The sequence below is a fragment of the Helianthus annuus genome, chromosome 17, assembly GCF_002127325.2.
Source record: "Helianthus annuus cultivar XRQ/B chromosome 17, HanXRQr2.0-SUNRISE, whole genome shotgun sequence".
NCBI classification, from domain to species: Eukaryota; Viridiplantae; Streptophyta; class Magnoliopsida; order Asterales; family Asteraceae; genus Helianthus; species Helianthus annuus.
In genome coordinates this window covers 79059117-79081226 of record NC_035449.2, presented here as the reverse complement: position 1 = coordinate 79081226, position 22110 = coordinate 79059117, and the positions used below count along the sequence as shown (strand labels likewise).

Here is a 22110-nt window from a genome sequence, read left to right as displayed (position 1 = left end):
TCAACAGTATCATGAACTAAGATATTCTATCAGATGCAACGTTTTAAAGTGAATAGACAATTGTTGACAACTGTTAAGTGAATCGATCAAGATATCATATGAAGGTTAACACTCTTTAAACCTCAATTGGACCTTCAAGTTGATAAGTCTCTAATGATTAAATTTTCTGAATAACCAACAATGTCACATGCAAATTTTTAGTTCTTATTTAAATATCTTATGCACTACTAAATTTTAATTGGACCAACAATTGTGAGTAAAGGGGCTGACTGACCAACAATTGTGAGTAAAGGGGCTGACAACCTAATCAACCTAATCAATATGTTAGATCTCACTTTATGGGATTTCACAAAAGCACAACATCAACATCACTGTTATGCAGAATAACTAATTGATGCTTTATTCTTTATTTATTAATCATTCTAGTGTGCATAAACAGGTTGTAATATGAGCATATCTAGTTGTACCCTCATGAAAACATAACAACTAATTCGAACATGAAGCATACAGATTCATCACCCTAAACATATTAACAATTCACATACTACTAATTCATCGTATATACATCATCAGAAACACGAGCAATTTTATGTAATCCTACCCATATCATAGTCATGCGGTCAAGGTCTCATACACACACAAACATAATTATCAAAACAAAGCCAACATTAGGAATCACTAACCGGTAATCCGATCCGCTAAGGAGACGTCACAAGAGGGGGGGGGGTCTTTTACTACTGCCGCCGCACAGAAAGGGGTAGGAATAGGGTTTTGTTTTGTTGTGTGCATAATACTTTACGTACATATAAGAACATGTAAAAGAAAGAGGAGTGGTTGGGCCGGCTAGGTTTGCTAATTCACGAATGGATTGGGCCGAGATCTAAAGATTCACATTTCCGGTTTTGGGCCAATCTCCATTACATAGATGGGCTTCAAACAAACTAACACACACACATATCACGGCCCAATTATGTCTTGCGGCTCAACATACACACGACATAGAAGTTGACTCGTTATACACGCACACACACTCAACTACAATATACGTTAGCACATTTGACATAGTCACGGGTTGAACAAGTTAATTAAACGAGAACAGGGAGATCACAATACCGAAGGTACTAACCTTGAAACATCGGGTTGTCACATCATCCGCAACTTGAATGAAATTTCGTCCCGAAATTTGACAAGTAAGCATGAAAGAGTGGAGTGATAAATCAAGACTGCTGTGAGTTTTCCTCAGGTGCCACATCACCCCCAACTTGAAGAGTAATTTCGTCCCGAAATTCACTAGTGTTAACAGACTTAGATTGCTCATCAGGAAATAATTGAGGATACTTAAGTTTCATCCAATCTTCACGCTCCCACGTGAACTCCGATCCGCGTCTTGAGTTCCAACGAACTCTCATGATCGAAATTCGACTAGGTTAACGAACCTTGACTTCCTGGTCCATGTGTTCAATAAATTCCTCCAGTAAAGGTATCACACGTGTTTCATCAGACAACCACTGCCTTAGATCCGAAACATAAATGATATCATGCATGTTATCCAATTCGTCGGGTAACTCGAGTTTGTAGGTTACGCTTGTTGATTCTTCCCAGACTGTTGAATGGTCCATTGTGACGTCAGTTAAGCTCGCCATGCTTCCTCAAGCATTCCAAACCCTCCCAGGGTGAGACTTTCAACACCATACGATCGCCTACATCGATCTTTCAGCGTTTCCCCACTTTATCCGCTTTCCTGACGGTCACGCGTTGCCGCCAATCAATTTCCGATCCAAGCAATCTTCAAGAGTTTCTAGCACAAGTCCTGGACCTCTGATTAGGTTATTACCCATCTTAATCCAATCAAGGAGATTAACGTTATTGTCCATGCGATTCCTCAAACAGAGCTGTATGCATACCAATACGGTAACAACTGCAGTAGAGCTCTCCCAAAGATAAGTGTCCTTCCCAAATGTTTACTAAAGTCGATCACGCACATGCTCGCAGCATGTCTTCATGTGTCCGGATGGTTCATTACTCTGTCCGGTTGTTCTACAGTGATCAGTAACGCCGATCATAAATCAGGTTTGGCTCAAAATCAAAGGTAACAGGAGCTGGCACCTCGTGCATAAAGGCCTCCTCTCTCAGGGGAACATCCACAGCTGTGAAGACTCGTCAGTTTCCTTGGTTGCAAGAAAGTGTGCTGGTAACTTGAGTCCATCAATGACCACCCATGTGATAATGTTTCTGCTTCTAGTTGTAAGTAGGCTAGTGGCAAAATCCATGGCAGTCTGTTCTCATTTCCATACATGTGTTTCTGGTTGCCAATATCCCACCTTGACTTTCCACATGTCAAACTTCGTTCCCATGCGTGGGTATGTGGGCCTTCAGGCCCGGTCATCCGTACATGGTCTCCAGGTTTTAATTCATCCTATCAAAACTCAGGTGAATAGGATATCGAGGCCCGCGTGCTTTGCCTGCACCAGTTCCCTAAGGTTGTTGTATAGTGAGGTCCAATTTCATTCCATGAAGTAGCAAATATCATCCGACCTGCCAAACGTTGCTTCCTCATGCCCCGCATGGGTCAATCTTGAGAACTCTCTTCCTTCAGTTTAAGCAAAGCGGGTCTGATCAGGTATGTTAGAGTAGATAGTGAGCCGCAAAGCTCGCGCACGTCCAGGTTTCATGGTCGTATTCATCCAAAAGTTCCACCCAGCGATGCCATTAACTGATTTAGCTCTTTCGAAACCAGGGTACACGAGAGGCTCTTGTGATCGATCTAAGTAGTGCATTCGGTATCGTCCAAGTAATGCCTCCCATTTAAATTCAAGGACTATGGCTTCCACTGCAGGTGGTGACTCGTGCGATTCTTCTTGTAAGTCTTCTACGTAAGCTATCACATTCCCGCGTTGCATCGGCGTGTTACTGTTACTCTGATTCGAACTATCATGGTATACTACTAAATCATGGTTCCCCCTAGGTAAAGACTATGCTCAGTGTATTGTAGTGTTGGGTTTCGAAAACTGAAAAGACGTCCTCCTGTTTCGTCTTTCACGAACACAGTACCCTGCTGTGCTAAAGAGATTTAAGCTGTGCGACCTTCGAAAATCCTGTGAATAAGCTGCGATAGTATCTAGTGAAACCAAGGAATTGCTGCATCCCCGAAGGAATCTTTGGTGTTGATCGGTTTCTAACAAAATGGATCTTTAGCAAGATCCTCGTGTGGTCCCACTTCGTTGGTTATATGCCCAAAGTGTATCTCTCGAATCCAGATGCTACATTTTACAAGACTTCACGCGGAATGACTCCTCCCTCACGAGCTCTAAATTAAAATACAGATGTCGTCCAACACGTCGTCAATAGGCATAGCCGATTCATGTGATCCATACAACTGCTGATGTGATGATTAGCCCAAATGTCATGGAATACAAAGTCGCAATAGCCGTATTGCGTTCGATAAGCCGCTTTAAGAACATCCTCCCTGTGAATTTCCATCTTATAATAGTCCGTTCGTAAATCAATCCTCGAATGAAAGCTGGCCCCTCGCAACTAGTCGACAGGTTGTCACTACACGGTCGAGGCAAACGGTTCTCGACTGTCACCTTGTTAAGTTCTCGATAATCCATACGAAAGGCTTATCTTCACGGGTATTATTGAGGCTCCCCAAAGCAAAAAGCTAGATCCGCTAAGTCTCTTGTCCGACAGTTCCTGAAGCTAATTAGGCGGTTACTGCAACCTTCCGGTTGTGAGACAATAAGGAGAACTAGTAATAAGGGTTGCTTCTGACATGTTATCAGTCTGCTACTCCACCTGACGATGTGATGGTAAACCTGATAGTTCTTCTGGTAACACATAGGGAGAAATCTCGAACAATTTGTGGACCCTCGATCCTCCTTTCCTTGGCCTTTACATTCGTAACGAGTGCTAACATAGCGGGGTAGTCCTTTCGTGGATGCTTTTGGGCTTTCATAGCTGAAACGGCGCTAACCCTTGCACCACTCTGACGCTTTAGAACAGATAACGGTTCTCCACCAGGAAAAAAAATATACGCAAAATTTTTCTTCTCGCAAGACATATCTACGCGATCTCTGGATAACCATTCCACACTAACCACTGCTCCAAAACCACCAGGAATAGTATAAAGAAGGTCGATGTCGAACACTTGTCCCACAAGGTCAAATTTGCATCCTAATATGCATGTGAGGTTTCCATGTCCTGCCGTCAGTCGATTCCACAACAGGTTCGGGTTCAAGAAGCATCAGGGTTAAACACAACAGAGACGAAGTGATTCGTTACCAAGAACGTGTAGGCCACCATGTTGTTATAATCCTGGCGTCGCCCACGCCAATCCTAAATGCCCCTCCACGAGCATCATTTCTAGTGTCGTTGTCGTTACGAGGATTTCCAGTACTGCCGTCGTTCCCTTGGTTGTTGTCGTCTTGATTCAACAACGGCCGATCCATGCCGTAGGCACCTTCATTTCCATACTGTAAGCTACGATCACAAGTACCTTGATGTTGCCGTGACTGTTGCCTCTAATATTGTTGCCTGTAACAGTGTCCTGCGTCCTTTCACCAACAAGGTCCATCTTTTCACATTTCGTGCCACGTCCTAAGGCACTACTCATGGTGCGAGCGGTTACACAATCCGCTCTACAGTCAATCGTCATCGATTTTGTCCCGATTGGTTCGTAAGAGTCGACTCCCATGAGTCGCTGGCCGGCGTTAAGGATTCGATCAGAGTTAAATCGCTGTTGTTCGTTGCAGGTAACTAGGGTCGTTCAAATGCTGAAGTCGGTAAGGTACTACGTTTACCCTTTTGTCCATCGTTCTTGCAAGTCGACTGAGTAATACACGGTATGTCGCGAGAGTGTTGCAGAAGTGATCGCACTTCAGGGTCTAAGACGTCAACATGCTAAGTTCCAGCAAACAAAGATAAGTGAGGGAAATATAGTCCAATCATTTGACGCTGAGCCATCCAACTCAGGGACGTTCGTACTAGCACCAAACATTCTACACAGTTTGCTAGGCGTTCAGATATGTGATCAGGTGATACTCGATAGCATCGAGATTCGTAATGATTCAGAAAGGGGTGAAAAGATCATGTTCGAGTAGGAGACAATCACTGCTATGACTCCTATAGACTGCTGAGTTCTAACATAACATCAATTAACAGAGCGGAACCCTTCTCACACTCGTTAAGCCTCACTGGGACTCACATGCACCCCACATTATTATTATGTGTGCACCCATAATAATAAGGCAATTTGCATGCTTATCTCAGTGCCTCTTAACTCGCGCTAAAAGGTTCCCTGGATTCGAGCAATAAGACAGATGACGCCACAACATAGATCATGAAAGTTCAAGAAGAGTCGCACTCTTAAAACACGTAACATGGGTTGGTAACATAGAAGTTCATACTGCAGTGCTAAGTGTGCATTCACGTCTGATGTTATTCACAAGCAAACACAAGATATACTATGTAGTAGTAAACGAGAAACGAACCTTGCAGTCTGGAGCTGAGTGTCATGGTCGATTTCGGATCTGTTCGGTTATAGTCTGGTTTTATAAAAACGTTTTAAAACCAAGTTCTCTATAACCAGTGGCTCTGATACCAAACTGTCACACCCTCAAATTACCAGCTAGGGAGTGTCCCCGTTAGGCGTGTGACCACTAGTAATGAGCCACCAATTACATTGAATCCATAAGTTTAAAATAAAGTTTCATCATTTAATAGTAATAAAATCATGGTCGCAAAAGTCGCTAGGCGCTCCCTAGTCGGAGTCGGGAGTACGCGGGAAGTACTCGGCATAGGCGGAGAGTACTCGGGGAGTAATTTGCCTAAACGAAGAGTACTCGTGCCTCGGCAGCCTACCTTGTAGCGAGTACTCGTGGAGTACTCGGCCTTCGAGACCTTGTTTTACAACCATGAATAAAATCCAAACATAAGTAATTCAAAAAAACCATCAAGTTCAGCGGAAGCGTTAACGTAACATAATGTAAATACTTTCCAGACAACCATAGTAAATAAATGTTTGATAAATAAACCCATCAATGCAACCATGACCACTCACGCCCTCCAGCCAGCAAGTTCCTGTTCTCAAGTACCTAACGACCTGCGAGCATGTAACAAGTGTATCAGACAAAGCTGGCGAGTTCACAGTTTTTGAAAACGTATGTTACCCGTTGTATGTAAAACAGTTCACTGACAAATGCAAGTAATATTGTTAATATCTCATTTCCGGACATGACGGCTCATGAAATACATGACTGCCCTTCCCACGTACTCCTATCTAGTACTGGGCCCCGACTGGGTTATTAGTTCACATCCGTCCTATCTAGGAGCGGTGTGAGGGTGCCAAACCTAAGTAGCGCTACCAACTAATACCCGTTACCCTCCAGGTAACATAATAAGGGACTTACAAGAATGACAGGTGAGAATATTAACCAATATACATGTTTTTACCCAAAAGACTTATCCCTCCACGGGATACCCACTGACTGTCCCCAACCAGTGGGGCGCATGCTCGAATGTAGTCAACTCACCTTTGGTTTGCTCGGTAGAATTTATTACTCATTTAACAACAGTGATTTACCAAGTCCTATGATAGTTGCACATAACAGTCAGTTTGCGTACAAGCACAACACGTATTATTTCATGTTTAATCATCAGCTAGTGCACACGAATACAAGTGTTAACATTCATCACTAGACATGGTATATCAATTAACCAAACACGAATTCCATCATTAAAGTACGTTCTCATACTAGGTGCTACACATATAGAGTTATACCTCACGCTTCAAGTATTCAAATAAAGCATCATCTCGAACATATGCACAAGAGGTGACTTCATGTACCATATCAATTCACAAGTTTAGGCCGTTTTGTTACACAAGTTAATATATCACATCATTCTATTGATTCTCCGGGTTACCGGCCCAGTTGATACCACCCACTAACATGTGCGGCCAACTTAACACGTAGCAGTGCGGCCCAGTTCATATTGGGCTCCACCGCATATGGTGACCTGTTACACTACCCGGCCCAACCGATAAGCAACTCCCCAAATTACTCGGTCCATGTAGGGGGTGGCATGACTTCTCATATGTGGCCGGTTGGGCCAAGGCCCAACACTGACCCACAGGAAGAGGGGCGCGGCCCATTTGTTTAATTCACCACTAGTCATGTAATCCAATTAAGCATATGAGACACACTTGATAAAACATATGATAATTCTCACATTCATAATACAAATTTACAATTCACAATCATATTCCATGTAGTTTGGTGAGTTATCCAATCCTCGTTAATTAACATTATCAACAGTATCATGAACTAAGATATTCTATCAGATGCAACGTTTTAAAGTGAATAGACAATTGTTGACAACTGTTAAGTGAATCGATCAAGATATCATATGAAGGTCAACACTCTTTAAACCTCAATTGGACCTTCAAGTTGTTAAGTCTCTAATGATTAAATTTTCTGAATAACCGACAATGTCACATGCAAATTTTAAGTTCTTATCTAAATATCTTATGCACTACTAAATTTTAATTGGACCAACAATTGTGAGTAAAGGGGCTGACAACCTAATCAACCTAATCAATATGTTAGATCTCACTTTATGGGATTTCACAAAAGCACAACATCAACATCACTGTCATGCAGAATAACTAATTGATGCTTTATTCTTTATTTATTAATCATTCTAGTGTGCATAAACAGGTTGTAATATGAGCATATATAGTTGTACCCTCATGAAAACATAACAACTAATTCGAACATGAAGCATACAGATTCATCACCCTAAACATATTAACAATTCACATACTACTAATTCATCACCCATATCATAGTCATGCGGTCAAGGTCTCATACACACACAAACATAATTATCAAAACAAAGCCAACAATAGGAATCACTAACCGGTAATCCGATCCGCTAAGGAGACGTCACAAGAGGGGGGGGGGGTCTTTTACTGCTACCGCCGCACAGAAAGGGGTAGTAATAGGGTTTTGTTTTGTTGTGTGCATAATACTTTACCTACATATAAGAACATGTAAAAGAAAGAGGAGTGGTTGGGCCGGCTAGGTTTGCTAATTCACGAATGGATTGGGCCGAGATCTAAAGATTCACATTTCCGGTTTTGGGCCAATCTCCATTACATAGATGGGCTTCAAACAAACTAACACACACACACATATCACGGCCCAATTATGTCTTGCGGCTCAACATACACACGACATAGAAGTTGACTCGTTATACACGCACACACACTCAACTACAATATACGTTAGCACATTTAACAAGGTCACGTGTTGAACAAGTTAATTAAACGAGAACAGGGAGATCACAATACCGAAGGTACTAACCTTGAAACTTCGGGTTGTCACAGTTTTGCTATTGACATGTTTGCTTACATGAATGATAAGAAACGAGAGAAATATGTTGTTATCCTTTGTCATTTTGGTATGGTCAACCTTTACAAAGGTACAATTTAAACATAATTAGTTTATTTTTTTTATTTTTAGTAATTTATCTTTATATTTATTTATATGTTTTAAATTTGACACTATTTATATTGATCTACATTTGGTTTTATTTCAGGTAAGTGTGGAGTTGAAAACGAGTTTGAGCTTAGCAGACTTTTTATTGACAATGACATTGAAGAGATATCCTCTTTTAGGAAGAGGTATAGTTAGTAATATGCATATAAACATTGAACAGTATTATTTTGTACTTACATTTACTTTTTACATTTTAATTTGATCACATGAATCTGTTTAGGTATGTAGAGAAAATTTCTGCTTCATCTTCATCAAATGAGCATGTTGGTTCAAACGTTATCTCAAGTGTTGAAGATGAGTTTCTTAATAACCCTGATTTCATGCTTATTGGTTTCCTTGGAACCATATCAACGGTGTGTATTTTCTTATAAGTACTCTACATGCTGAGTTTTTTTATAGTCTTTTCTAAGTGTTATTATTTTTGTTTGATATTGATAGACAAAGAAGGTTTTGGTTATTGGCACAATCACAACTATATGCACTGATAAACTTTGGTATTACAATGGTTGTAACCACTGTAAGTCAGGTGTGGAGGAAAGATTTGTAAAGAAAGAAAATGCGGATGGTTCATTTGATGTTGATCATGCAAAATCGTTGGTGTGTACAAATGATAAATGTGAAGGAGTCGACATCTATTCTATTCTGCGGTTTGAGATTACAGTTTTATTTCCTTATACTAAATACTAATATGAACCACACTTTTGTTATTAGTAATACTAATTTTCGAAATTTGTTTTTAACTTTGATAGGTTCAAGATACCTATTAGGGTTCAAGACTCATCCGGTACTGTGTCATTGACACTGTTTGATTTTGAAGCTTACAAGATTCTTAAGAAAACTGCCAAAGAGTTACTTTCAATCCAAGATCAGGTAACAAATACATGCATTCAGTTATATGGCCATGTAGTAAATATAACTTAAAATTAATTTTTATAAAATTGTATGTACTCAATTATGGAATCATTCTGCTCATTGTAATTTATATTAATTTTTATAAAATCATAGGTTGTTAATTCTGGAGAGATACCGAACCCATATCCTAAGATCTTTGACACATTGATTGGAAAGAGGTATGCGTTCATCATAAGTGTTAAAGACTATAACATTGAGCATCAGGTTGAAAACTATGGTATTTCAATGGCCACTAATGATGATGAGAACCTTGCCGTGCTCAGCGCCAAATTCAATCTTAACCAGGTTTAAATCTTCATTATGTCATTCTTTTAATTTCATAGTCATATCGTTTTGAAATAGATTTATACCATTGTATGTATTTTATGTTATTGTGTATTATGTACTTAAAGCATGAACAGTCCGAATCGTTGGAGGTTCCAGATTCCTGCAGTGTGTCTACTCCTGTTGACCTTATGAAGGTAATATGATAATTTGGTTATTTGTACTAAATTTTTTGAAATGTTAGTACTTATTGTCTTTTTATATCAGGATGAGATGTCATGCTGTGGTGACAATGTTACACCTGCATCCCAAGCACTTGTAGGCACTAAGAATCCCTCTTCTGATGAAACAAAACGTAATATTCGTGAAGTGTTCGATGTTGATGATGCATTAGGTTGCTCCTCGATAAAGCGCCGCATCAGTGATGAACTGTCTCAGGATGAAGATGCTGGTGTTTCGACGCTTTTGATTCCAAAGATTGAGAAATAGTTATTTCTATATTTTCAAAAACATTTACGTGTTGATTTCATATGATGTTGCCATGTTGAACTTATGATTTTCGTTTTGTTGCTTTTAGGTGTTTGGTGGGTTATGTTTTGGACTGATTGTGTGGTTTTGAATTCCTGAAAACTTATCTGCTTATTATACTGTTATGTTCTAATATTATAATGATTATTACCTTTCTTTGCATATTATAATTTATAATGTTAAATAAATATTGAGATGTTCAATAGTCAATATTTATGTTTAATACTTATGTGTATGAATAGGAGCAACAATTTATAATATATATTGTATAAACCCAAATAACAACTTTTTTTATCTACAAACATTTGTAATCTTTAAGCAATTTTAATCTTATTATCTTATCTCATAATTTATATAGGATTATCAGTGGATGTGGTTGTTCTTTATTGGTTTTTATTGTTATCCCTGCCCACTAAGATTTAATAAGTATCCGTCATATGTTACACTTTATAAAAAATATTTAATTTGTGCTTGTTTCTCCCATTAACTTATTTAAGTAATCTCATTCAATAGCTTTTTTATATACTTCAAATTTTGTCTAAGTCATTCAAAGTATGTTGTTCAGAAAAATCCTAACCAAGTATGAAGCGTAAATTCAAACCCATTTTATTTGGTTTTTTGTTCGGTTTATCGATCCATGTTTTATTTTATTTGTTTCGTTTGGTTTATTTGGATAACTGAAAAAAATACCGTTTAACTTAATTATTTATTAAATAAAGATAATAATATTTTATTTTAAAAATCATATACAAATAAACCATAAACCTAACCGATGAACATCCGATTTACATTCCACAAAGATTACAAAATTTGTTGTTAAGTTTTTTATCAATTTAATAGATTGCTTGGAATAATTAATTCAATAATTTGAAACAATTCTATTTTGCTTTTCATAAAATGATTTTTAATTAGAAAATGATAAAATGAAATATTATAATTTATTGAGGTTATGTTAATCCCTAACTATGACATATTGTAATTCAAAATTTAAAAACCACTGTTTTCTTCTATTTTTTTAATGTTCCTGATCTTTTACTCTTTCTTCTTTTGAAAGCATCTCCTTCTTTCATGTATGCAATGTCAAAGAATTCACGTTCATCTTCTTCAGCTACTAATTCATCTCAACAAAATTTACATAGTAAGTGAAATTATAACTTCTTAACTAATCATTTCCCAAATCAAAATCAGCTTTCAGATTGAAATCATAATTCTACTTGGTTTTTTTTGTAGGTCGTCTTATGAGAACTCCTGTTTCAGATATCTCTAACAGATCTCCTCTTTCATATATCACAAATGGTAATAGCTCATGAATTTGATTATAAGTATACTTTTTTCGTTTTTATGTTTCTAAGTGGATTGATTCTTGTGTTTCGTACATATTATACTTTCTCTGCTATTTAGTTACTTCACCGAATGAAAGGCGTAAGCTTCGAAAATTAATACTTGATAATAAGGAATCAAAGAATGCATCGTCATCATCAACGAATGTTCGTAACATCTTTTCTGACAATGCAAATTTGGTCGAATGTTCTGATACTACGGATCAACATATGTACTCCATTGCGTGTCGAGCAGTTAGAAATGCTATTGGTTCTTTAATTTCAACTACACCGGGTTTGTATTTTGTTTCTTTATTATTTGTTTTGATAAATACATTACTAAACCACATACTGGTACTAACATAAATGTTTTAATATTGGATGTTCATATAACGGCATTTACATAGGTACACCTCTAGATAGCAACCGTCGATGTTCCATTACTTCTAGCATTATTAGCAGTAACAATCAACCGATATTGGGTAGTAACTCTACGCTTACACGGCTGTCTTCTGGTAAAAGTAACCTCGAGCGCAAGAAGCGTGATAATACTCCTGTACCTATGCTCTCTTTGGATTCAGATCAAGACAATGTGTTCTTGTGCACTGATGAAGATCCTTATAAAGGGATATCTAAATGTTTTAACCTATTTTATTGTTTTAGGACATTTGTTGTGTTACACCTGTAGTATAACTCTCAATCATTTGTGAACAGATTATTTGGACCATGGTGACCAAGTGCTTACATGTCAGCTTTGTAGTGCAAAATTATGGACATCAGAAGGTGGAAAAGGTCGTTTAACTATAAATAAGCTATGTTATAGTATGTGTTGTGGGTATGGTAAAGTTCAGCTACCGCCTTTAAAGGATGCACATCCGTCTTATCAAAATTTGTTTTCTTCCTCCAATGCAAAAAGCAAGTTCTTCCTGAAGAACATAAGACGTTACAACTCTATGTTCTCTTTTACATCTATGGGTGGAAAGCTTGATTCTAATATCAACAAGGGCAATGCTCCATTTATATACCGTATCAGTGGCCAAAACTATCATTGCATGGGGAGTCTCAAACCTCCAGCTGGAAATGAAGCTAAGTTTTGTCAGCTATACATACATGATACCGAAAATGAAATAACAAATAGACAGGCATTATTCAGGTAAGAGAGATTTCTAAGTTCCATATTTATTCTATTAAAGAACAACTAGAAATTTAACCATTTGTAGTTCACTATCAGTTGTTAAGTACCATCACTTAATCCTTAATCATTGATTCTCTATCCACTGCTTACTACAACAGCAGTTGTTAACCATTAGTAGTTCACTATCAGTTGTTAAGTACCATTAGTGTTATAATCACTAGCAGTGCTTACAAGTTTTTCATCAGCTGTTTCACTTAACAGTAGTTTCACTTAACAGTAGTTTCTCTTAACAGTAGTTTGCTTTATTCATTTTAAATTCAATTTAAATTCATGATTACAATTAAAGCCAACATAAATGCACACTTGCATCATGTTAAACATACAATACGGACACAAAGCGTCATACCAAGAAAGATAGAAGGATATCCAACTTGGTAGACTTGACGGAACTTACAGACTCGATAACAAAAGACCGTATCATACAACGAGTTTTCTAATTTCTTCGTGATGAAAACTCAAGGAGTGAGTGGTGCACTTCAGAATGTAGCTGATAACCCCCTTTAGTGTAGCTCTTCGATTTTCCTTGAAATTCCAAAGCTCGCTAATATCATATGTTCCACTGGGGTTATATTATTTCATATGCACCAATCAGCTTATCTTTAAGCAATTGATCGTTCTTATCAATCACTTCCTTATGTGCACCGCACTATCTTCTAGGAGGTTGTCAAGTATTCTCGCCAATGTTTTCGTAGTTCGTGTTTTGCGTATCTTTACATCCACAGCCATTCTGTACAATAAAAACATCCATAGTAAGACGGCTGATACAGTACATTCATAGTGCATATACGTATACATATATGATGAACCGAATATGAGGAACCCAAAACACAGTTGATCTCATATGAAGAAAACACATTCAAATGACCAATACGAGGAACCCAAAACATATAGTCTTTAACCAACTTTATATGAGAAACAAAACAACAACCATACCCATATTTCAACATGAACAGCAGAGACTTAAGAAACCCAGATTTCAACATTAACAGCAGATATTTAAGAAACCTGACCCTGTTTTAATCGATTGTATATTTTAAACATTTCAAACAAACTATAACACAAAAACAATCTTAGATGAACGCCAAAAACCCAGTATTAATAAACAGAGAAAACCAAAAACATAACAAACAAACCTTCATAATAACCAAAATCCAAACCTCTGTTTTGATTCCCGAGCCAAAAACCCACAATAATCAAACAATGTTTTCACACAAAACCTGTTACATTCTAGCATATCAAAAACATATACAGATAACAAGTGTAAAAACATCAGTGGTGAAAATGAGATATCATCAAACATCATTAAACATCAAGTTACATAGGGTTACACAAGCATCTAACAAGAACAGAGGGTAAACCATAGTGTCGATCATGTTTTAGGTATGTGATTTTACCTTGGATTGTTATAACAACAAATGGTCGGTGAGGAGATTCAATGAAGATGAAGATGATGAAGATGAAGATGAAGATGATGATCGGTGTTGGGAGAAGAGATTTTCAGATATTTTTGAGAAGTGTGATCGGTGTTAGGGAATTAGGGATTATATGTGTTTATCATTAACAGTCAAACAGAGGGAAGTGTGATGGAGGGACTCAAACTGTTATGAATTTATAAATTCAGGGGCTCAAAAAACCAAACAATGAATTTAGGGGCTCAAGTTGATGTTTCACACATACCACAGGGACGCAAATTGCATTTTTCTCTAAACTTAAATGTTACTTTTTCTCAACATATTTTATAAGTTTTCGGTTGGTATCAGCAAATGTTAACCACTGCTCTTCCTTAACACTTAATCCGTAATCCCTGCTTCTGTATCCACTGTTTACCAAACCACTGTTCAAGACCAAACCACTGAAATGTTACTTTTTCTCAACATACTCTAAAAGTTTTGAGCTGGTATCAACAGTTGTTTACAACTGTTCTTCTTTAAAACTTAATTGTTAATCACTGATTCTCTATCCACTGCTTATTACAATAGCAGTTGTTAACCATTTGTAGTTCACTATCAGTTGTTAAGTACCATCAGTGTTTTAATTACTATCAGTGCTTACAAGGTTTTCATCAGCTGTTTGACTTAGTACTAAACTGTTTTTCGTTAACATTTAATTATTAATCACTGATTCTCTATCCACTACTTATTACAATAGTTAGTTATGTTAATGTTTTGTTGTTTTTTTTCTTTTAACAACAAAAGAACCAAACCTTCATCGCCTGCTGATAAAGAACTTGATGTTGAAATGATAGAGTATTTGAGGGCTTTATTAGATTCACAAAATATGTTGGTTAAGACATATAGGATGGTCAGAAACCATTTTCTCCAATCTCCATATGCCAATCTTAGTCTGCGACTAATTTATAGAAGAGAAAAAGACGGCAGGACATATAACTTACCCACCACATCTGAAGTTGCTGCTTTGGTTGTCGGAGACGTAGATAAAGCTATAGACCATCGTGACATTGTTGTCGAGACTCAATCGGGAATGCTGCAGCAAATTAGCGAATTACACCCATCGTATCTTGCTCTGCAATATCCGTTACTTTTCCCATATGGTGATGATGGTTATAGAGTTGATATTCCTCATAGAGATTTTATGTCCACACAAAAGAAAATAAAACCAAAGTGCACAATGAGAGAATTTTTTTCATATGGGATCCAAGATAGAACTTATGGCTTTTCCTTAATTTTAAATGGGCGAAGGTTGTTACAACAGTTTTTGGTTGATGCGTACACAATGATTGAGAGCAAAAGACTAAAGTACATCCGTAGGCAACAAGCGAACCTTCGCTCTGAAACATTTGAGAATCTTCAAAAGTATAAATCTAAAGGTAAGGAAGTTTTAACAGATACTGGAAAGCCTGTTATACTTCCTTCTTCATTTACTGGTGGTGCAAGATTCATGCAACAAAATTACCTCGATGCAATGGCCTTATGTAAGTGGTATGGGTACCCTGATTTCTTCATAACTACAGCGTGTAATCCTAAGTGGCCTGAAGTAAAACGATTTCTAAAAGATTCAACCATCAAAGCCGAAGACAGGCCTGACATATTGTGTCGATTGTTTAAATTGAAGCTTGATTCCTTACTCAAAGATTTGAAGGATTCTAAGTATTTTGGTGAGATTAACGCTGGTATGTTATTTTGTTTTCACATCTTATCCTTTAATGTATATTTTGTAATCAAGGTTATTAACTAATAAATCTATTTATTTTTCCTTTTTATTTAGTTGTTTATATAGTAGAATTTCAAAAGCGTGGTCTTCCTCATGCACATATATGCTTATTCATGAAGGTCAATCACAAACTTCCAACCATAGATCACATAGATCCATTTATTTCTGCTGAGATTCCCGATAAAAAAGAAGATCCTGAACTTTCCGAAGAAATTCACACCACAGACAACTATTGATTCAAATGGTTTTCCTGTGTACAGAAGAAGAGATTCAGGTCATACAGTTATAAAATCTGGTGTTAGATTAGACAACAGAAATGTTGTTCCTTATAACAAAAGACTTTTGAAAAGATATCAAGCACACATTAATGTTGAATGGTGTAATCAAGCCGGTTCAGTGAAATATTTGTTCAAGTACATTAACAAAGGTCCTGATATTGCTACTGCGGTAGTTTCTGATGATACAAGTTCAACCATCAAAAAAAAGCCAAAAGACGAGATCAAGGAGTATTATGATTGTAGATATATTTCAGCTTGTGAGGCATCCTGGAGAATATTCTCTAATGAGGTTCATTATAGGCATCCTGCTGTTATGAGGCTTCCCTTTCATTTGCCCGACCAACAGAATGTTGTGTATGGTGCGGATGACGATATTGATAATGTTTTAAGCAAGCCTTCTATTGCTTATTCAATATTTGTGCAATGGATGAAGTTGAATGAGACAAATGAAGATGCTAGAAAGCTGACTTATGTTGAGTTTCCTTCCAAATTTGTTTGGATACTTAAAGATAGATGTTGGCAGATACATAAGATGTACCAGTGTGTTGGCCGGATTCATTCTGTATATCCTGCATTAGGCGAACCTTATTTTTTGAGGATGCTACTCAATAAAGTTAAAGGGCCTAGATCATTTGAGGAGATACGTACAGTTAACGATCAATTATTCCCGACTTTTAGAGATGCTTGCTATGCGATGGGACTCTTAGATGATGACAATGAATACATTGAGGCCATTAAAGAAGCAAGTTTTGAAGGACATGCTGGGTATCTTCGAGCGTTATTTGCTACCCTGCTTTTGTCAAATACTCTATCTTGGCCAGAATTTGTTTGGGATAATACGTGGAAATACTTAGCTGATGATATTGTTTATAGGCGTAAAAAAGAAACAGATATTTCAGGCTCTGATCTATTTTTTTATTTCACATATTACATTTTGATTTTTTATTTAATAATGTTAATTTTTTGATTTACTAGGTTTAATGCTTCCTGAATATCAGATTAAGAACCTTACTTTGTTGAAAATTGAAAACTATTTAATTTCCAATGGTTCATCATTACAAAGGTTTGTCACTATGCCGTACCCTGATGACGATTCCTTACGTGATGCTTCTAATCGTCTGATCAATGAAGAGCTGTCACATGACCTAGATGAAGTACAAGCTGAGTTTAACAGGTTGCATCAATCTCTTACAGATGAACAACGAGCGGTTTTTGATGAAATAATGGAAGCAGTTGTAGGGCTTAATTAAAGGAGGCCTTTTTTTGTCTATGGTTATGGTGGAACTGGAAAAACCTTTTTATGGAAGAGTTTGGCTTCAGCTGTTCGATGCAGAAATGGAATAGTTTTAAATGTGGCTTCAAGTGGTATTGCTTCGTTATTACTTTCCCGTGGAAGGACAACTCATTCTCGGTTCCATATCCCCATTAATCTAACAGAAGATTCAATGTGCAATATTAAGCCAAATAGTGATATTGCGAGATTATTAAAGGAAACCCAATTAATCATATGGGACGAAGCACCGATGGTACACAAACATGCCTTTGAAGCTTTAGATAGGACGATGACCGACGTATTTTCGGAAGGTAGGAGTATTCGTTCGGATATTCCTTTTGGAGGTAAAGTTATTGTATTTGGTGGTGACTTTAGACAAATACTACCTGTTATTCCTAATGGTACTAGACAAGAAATTGTTAGTGCATCTTTAAGCTCTTCATACATATGGGCAAAATGCAGACTCTTACGGCTGACAAAAACATGCGTTTAACTATTGGAGCTGAAAGTTTGAATATGGAGTCTATCAGAGAATTTGTAAAATGGCTTATTGATATTGGTGAAGGAAACGTTGGAGATGATAATGATGGTGACGTCATTATAGAGATACCAGATGATTTACTAATCACCGATATTTGTGACCCAATACAAAGTTTAATTGACTTTGTATATCCTTCAATTATTGAACAATTTAGGATTCCTGGATTTTTTTCTGAGCGAGCAATTCTTGCACCCAAAAATGAGGTAGTTCATGAAATTAATGATCGATTGCTTTCGTTATTTCCTGGTGATGCGAAAGAGTATCTGAGTTCTGATGGTATATGTCAAACTGAACAAATTCTTGATTCTTTTCAACAAAGCTTATACTCAACAGAAAATTTGAATGTTCTTAAGATTTCAGGCTTGCCTAATCACAGATTAGTTCTTAAAGTTGGTGTTCCTGTGATGCTTCTTCGAAATATTGATCAACAGAAAGGGTTATGTAATGGTACAAGGCTTCAGATTACTTTTCTTGGTAAACGAGTTATAGAAGCTGAAGTTATATCTGGTGGGAACATTGGTACGAGAGTTTTTATTCCAAGGATTAATATGACCCCGTCTGACAAAAAAATACCTTTTCAATTTCAACGAAGACAATTTCCGTTATCAGTTTGTTTTGCTATGACAATTAACAAGAGTCAAGGACAATCGTTATCAAAGGTTGGTCTTTATTTGAAAGATCCTGTCTTCACTCATGGTCAGTTGTATGTTGCATTATCAAGGGTCAAGACCAGAGAAGGCGTTAAAATACTAATATTCGACGGTGATGGAAAACCAACAAATAAGACTTCTAATGTTGTTTACAAAGAAGTTTTTACTAGCTTGTAATCATTGTGAGCAATGTTAAAACGGTGTTTGACCAAAGTCAAACTACTTATGTTAAAAGCTAATTATAATAGATAAAACACTGTTTGAGCAATGTTAAAACGCTTTTGACCAAAGTCTGTTTCACCAAAGTCGAACTACTTTTGTTAAAAGCAACTTATCATAGATAAAACACTGTTTCAGCAATGTTAAAACGCTGTTTGACCAAAGTCAAACTACTTATGTTAAAAGGTACTTATAATAGATAAAACTAGATTTTCACCCGGCATTGCTTCTCGAGGTCATGAAACTTACTTATGTTAAAACCTAATTATGATTAATACATGATTTAAAGCATTGAAAGTATATGATATGTTAATGGTTTTGCTATAAGAAAAATTATTTTTCTTTGTTAATTTGAATACCAAATCAATTCAACTAATCATCTACTTTACTATTGTATCTCAATGTAAATGTAAATAACAAATTCAATAAGGGGTGTATGTGTAAATATTTTTCGTCAGTTGAAAATATGGGAAGAGAAACACACAACCGTCATTATTTCTTCATCATTATTACATATCAAACATCTATCATCTCTTCTTTCAAAAATCTCTTCTTCCCAGTCATTTTCTAGGGTTTCAATTTTCTTATCCTCCGTCTTCTACACTTCAATCACCTGAGGTTTTATTATTTTTTCTTCAGTAACTGGTATGTACATTCCTATTGTAATGGACTTTATATTGTTTAATCGATCTTAATTTAAATCCTATCTTATCTTCCTACTAATACGATTTTAAATGTTTATTGCTATACATTCAATAAGGGTTTACTTATGTGTTTGAATCATTTGTTGAGAACATGTTAAAATAATTATTATTTGCAGAAAAATTTTGTCACACCCCCAAAATCCACCTGCGGATAACACCCGCTTCGGGGGCGTGACCGACCAGGATCCAGCCACCAATTATACTGAATACTTTAGTTGATAACAAAAGTAATACTTACTATTCGTAAGCTTATCAAATATTAAGTTCAGAGTTTAAAGTTTTGGTTCAAAACAGTACTAAGTAGCGGAAGCATAAGTAAGGTAGTTTAAAACAAGTTCATGATTCAAAATGAGGTAACACCCAACACAGGGGTGAACAGACACTACACGTTCCCAAGCTGCAAGCTCCTTCGTCACTGGTTACCTGCAAAGCATGCAGTAAGGGGTCAACAATAATGCTGAGTGAGTTCACTAGTTGTCCAGTTTTAATTACCAAAAACTTTGTTTCGCCGGTTAATTTATCCGTTTATACATGCCCTGGGGAGCTACCCCAAAAGTTAGCGACTAAACTGTTTTTCCAATACCGAACACTAGGTAACCGTTGCGTATCCGCAGGATGCCCCGATGTCAATGTTCTATCATCATTGACGGATTTCTGAGTACATTAGTTCACGCCCGTCCCAAACCAGGGCACGGTGTGAGGCTGGTAAACACCTAAATAGCGCTATCAACTAATAACCCGTTCGCCTAACCCGGCGACTAATCGGTATTTGTAGTAGGGACTTGAGTGATAGAGTTTCGTTTAGTGCCGTTAGTTGCAATCCGTATAAACAGTAATTAACCAAAAGGTTTCCCAATACCCGGGAAGAAAAAGTAGGTTTTGTTCCCAATAACTAGGGAAGGTATGTAAATGGTATCCCCTTTTTACCAGGGGATAGGGTTGTTAGTCTCGTGTCCCAAACCACCGGGACGCATGCTTTTAAGTTGTGAACTCACCTTGGGTTGCTCGGTAGGTTTAGGTTACTTGTCAATCACGTTGGTCACCACGTCCTAACATGGTTACCGGTATAGGTCAGGTTCGGTGCACAATCATTCACGTAAAACACATATAGGCACGTATCAAGCATATAAGTAAACAGTCATTGGGTTATTGGGCCGGCCTAAACAATTAAACAGTCAACCGCATCACATAGTCCATTTAACAGATAGTCCAAGTTAACACAGAATGGCCCAATAACCAAAATGGACAGCCCACTCGCAACCAGCTTGTCTCGAGTCGCAACCAGGTGGTCTCGGCTTGTCTCGTTATGGTTGCGAGTCGCAATCGTGGTCTCGAGTTGTCACGTGTTGGTTGCGAGTCGCAACCGTCGTAGTCTCGAGTCGAAATCTCGTGGTTTCGACTTGTCATGCTTTGGTTGCGAGTCGCAACCGTGTGGTTTCGAGTCGTAATGCCGTCGTTGCGAGTCGGAATGCTGTCGTTGCGAGTCGTAATCTGTCACTTTCATATACACGTGATGATGCAGAAAAGACAGTCCAAATTGTACATATGAAATCAGACCCATATTTGGAAACAGCCAATAAGGTTTCTACAAACACTTTTCCTAATTTGACCATATACAACAATAGATCAAACATTACCATTTTAAAATCTTCAAACTATCTTCAACAAGTTCATCAAGTTCATAGTTTTTCCTAGGGTTTTCATGTTAACATAATCACACATTTTTGGACCGAAAATCACCTATTTCTAACAAGATTAATATGCAAGAACAAGTAAAACATACACTTAGTGGCATTAACATAACTCGGTTGGCCCTAAACATCCTTAAACCATTATTCCATAACCATTTAAGCATGTTAGCAAGTATCATACATAGGGTTTAACACACATAGTCAAAACTTCACAATCTTCCTAAAAATCATGCATAGTATTTCTAACCAAGCATAATATTTCTAGTTCATTTAACCCACATAAATCTTATACACAAAAGATACACAAAGATAACACTAACCGGTTATGAAAGGAGGAGCCGAAAACAAAGAGAAGGGAACCGAGAAGATGGAGTATACGAGTGATGGTCTTGACCGAGTCCTTGTCCGATATCCTTGCTTGAACCGAGAGTTTGGAAGAGTTTGGATGTTGTTGGCTTGGGGTTTTTAGTTGAGAGAAAATAGAAGAGGTGTGTGTTTGTTTGGTGTAACAAATGAAGGAAATGAGGAGGAGGTGGGATATATATTCATAGGGTGTTTCGGGTTGGGCTTGGGGGTTTCGACCCAAACCGGTTACGGCCCAAAGGCCCACTCGCAACCGAGTGACCCACTCGCAACCGCCCGGTTGCGAGTCATGGTCTCGGGTCGTGGTTTCGGCTCTCATATTTACATATATAATACATACATACGTCACATATCAAGTAAAAATCACGTTTTCATTTACTAATATATATATATACACAAAATATTACAAGGTGATCGTTCGGAAAAACCTCGAGTGTCACATTA

The 22110-nt window shown here is 37.3% G+C and overlaps 3 protein-coding genes across 3 annotated transcripts; all 3 read left to right on the top strand.

The window, feature by feature from the left end:
• Positions 1–8411: 8411 nt before the first annotated feature.
• LOC110914613 lies at positions 8412–10223 on the top strand. The gene is made up of 8 exons (XM_022159400.1): positions 8412–8481; positions 8599–8683; positions 8779–8911; positions 8997–9205; positions 9308–9428; positions 9564–9755; positions 9863–9931; positions 10002–10223. Exons 1-8 carry the CDS (start codon positions 8412–8414, stop codon positions 10221–10223), a joined length of 1101 nt encoding a protein of 366 aa, XP_022015092.1.
• A 1116-nt stretch (positions 10224–11339) lies between these two features.
• Positions 11340–17475, top strand: LOC110914612. The gene is made up of 9 exons (XM_022159399.1): positions 11340–11400; positions 11493–11558; positions 11664–11876; positions 11989–12219; positions 12296–12734; positions 14972–15906; positions 16002–16066; positions 16173–17100; positions 17201–17475. Exons 1-9 carry the CDS (start codon positions 11340–11342, stop codon positions 17473–17475), a joined length of 3213 nt encoding a protein of 1070 aa, XP_022015091.1.
• A 312-nt stretch (positions 17476–17787) lies between these two features.
• Positions 17788–18866, top strand: LOC110914611 (ATP-dependent DNA helicase PIF1-like). The gene is made up of 2 exons (XM_022159398.1): positions 17788–17916; positions 17961–18866. Exons 1-2 carry the CDS (start codon positions 17788–17790, stop codon positions 18864–18866), a joined length of 1035 nt encoding a protein of 344 aa, XP_022015090.1.
• The last annotated feature ends 3244 nt before the right edge of the window (positions 18867–22110 follow it).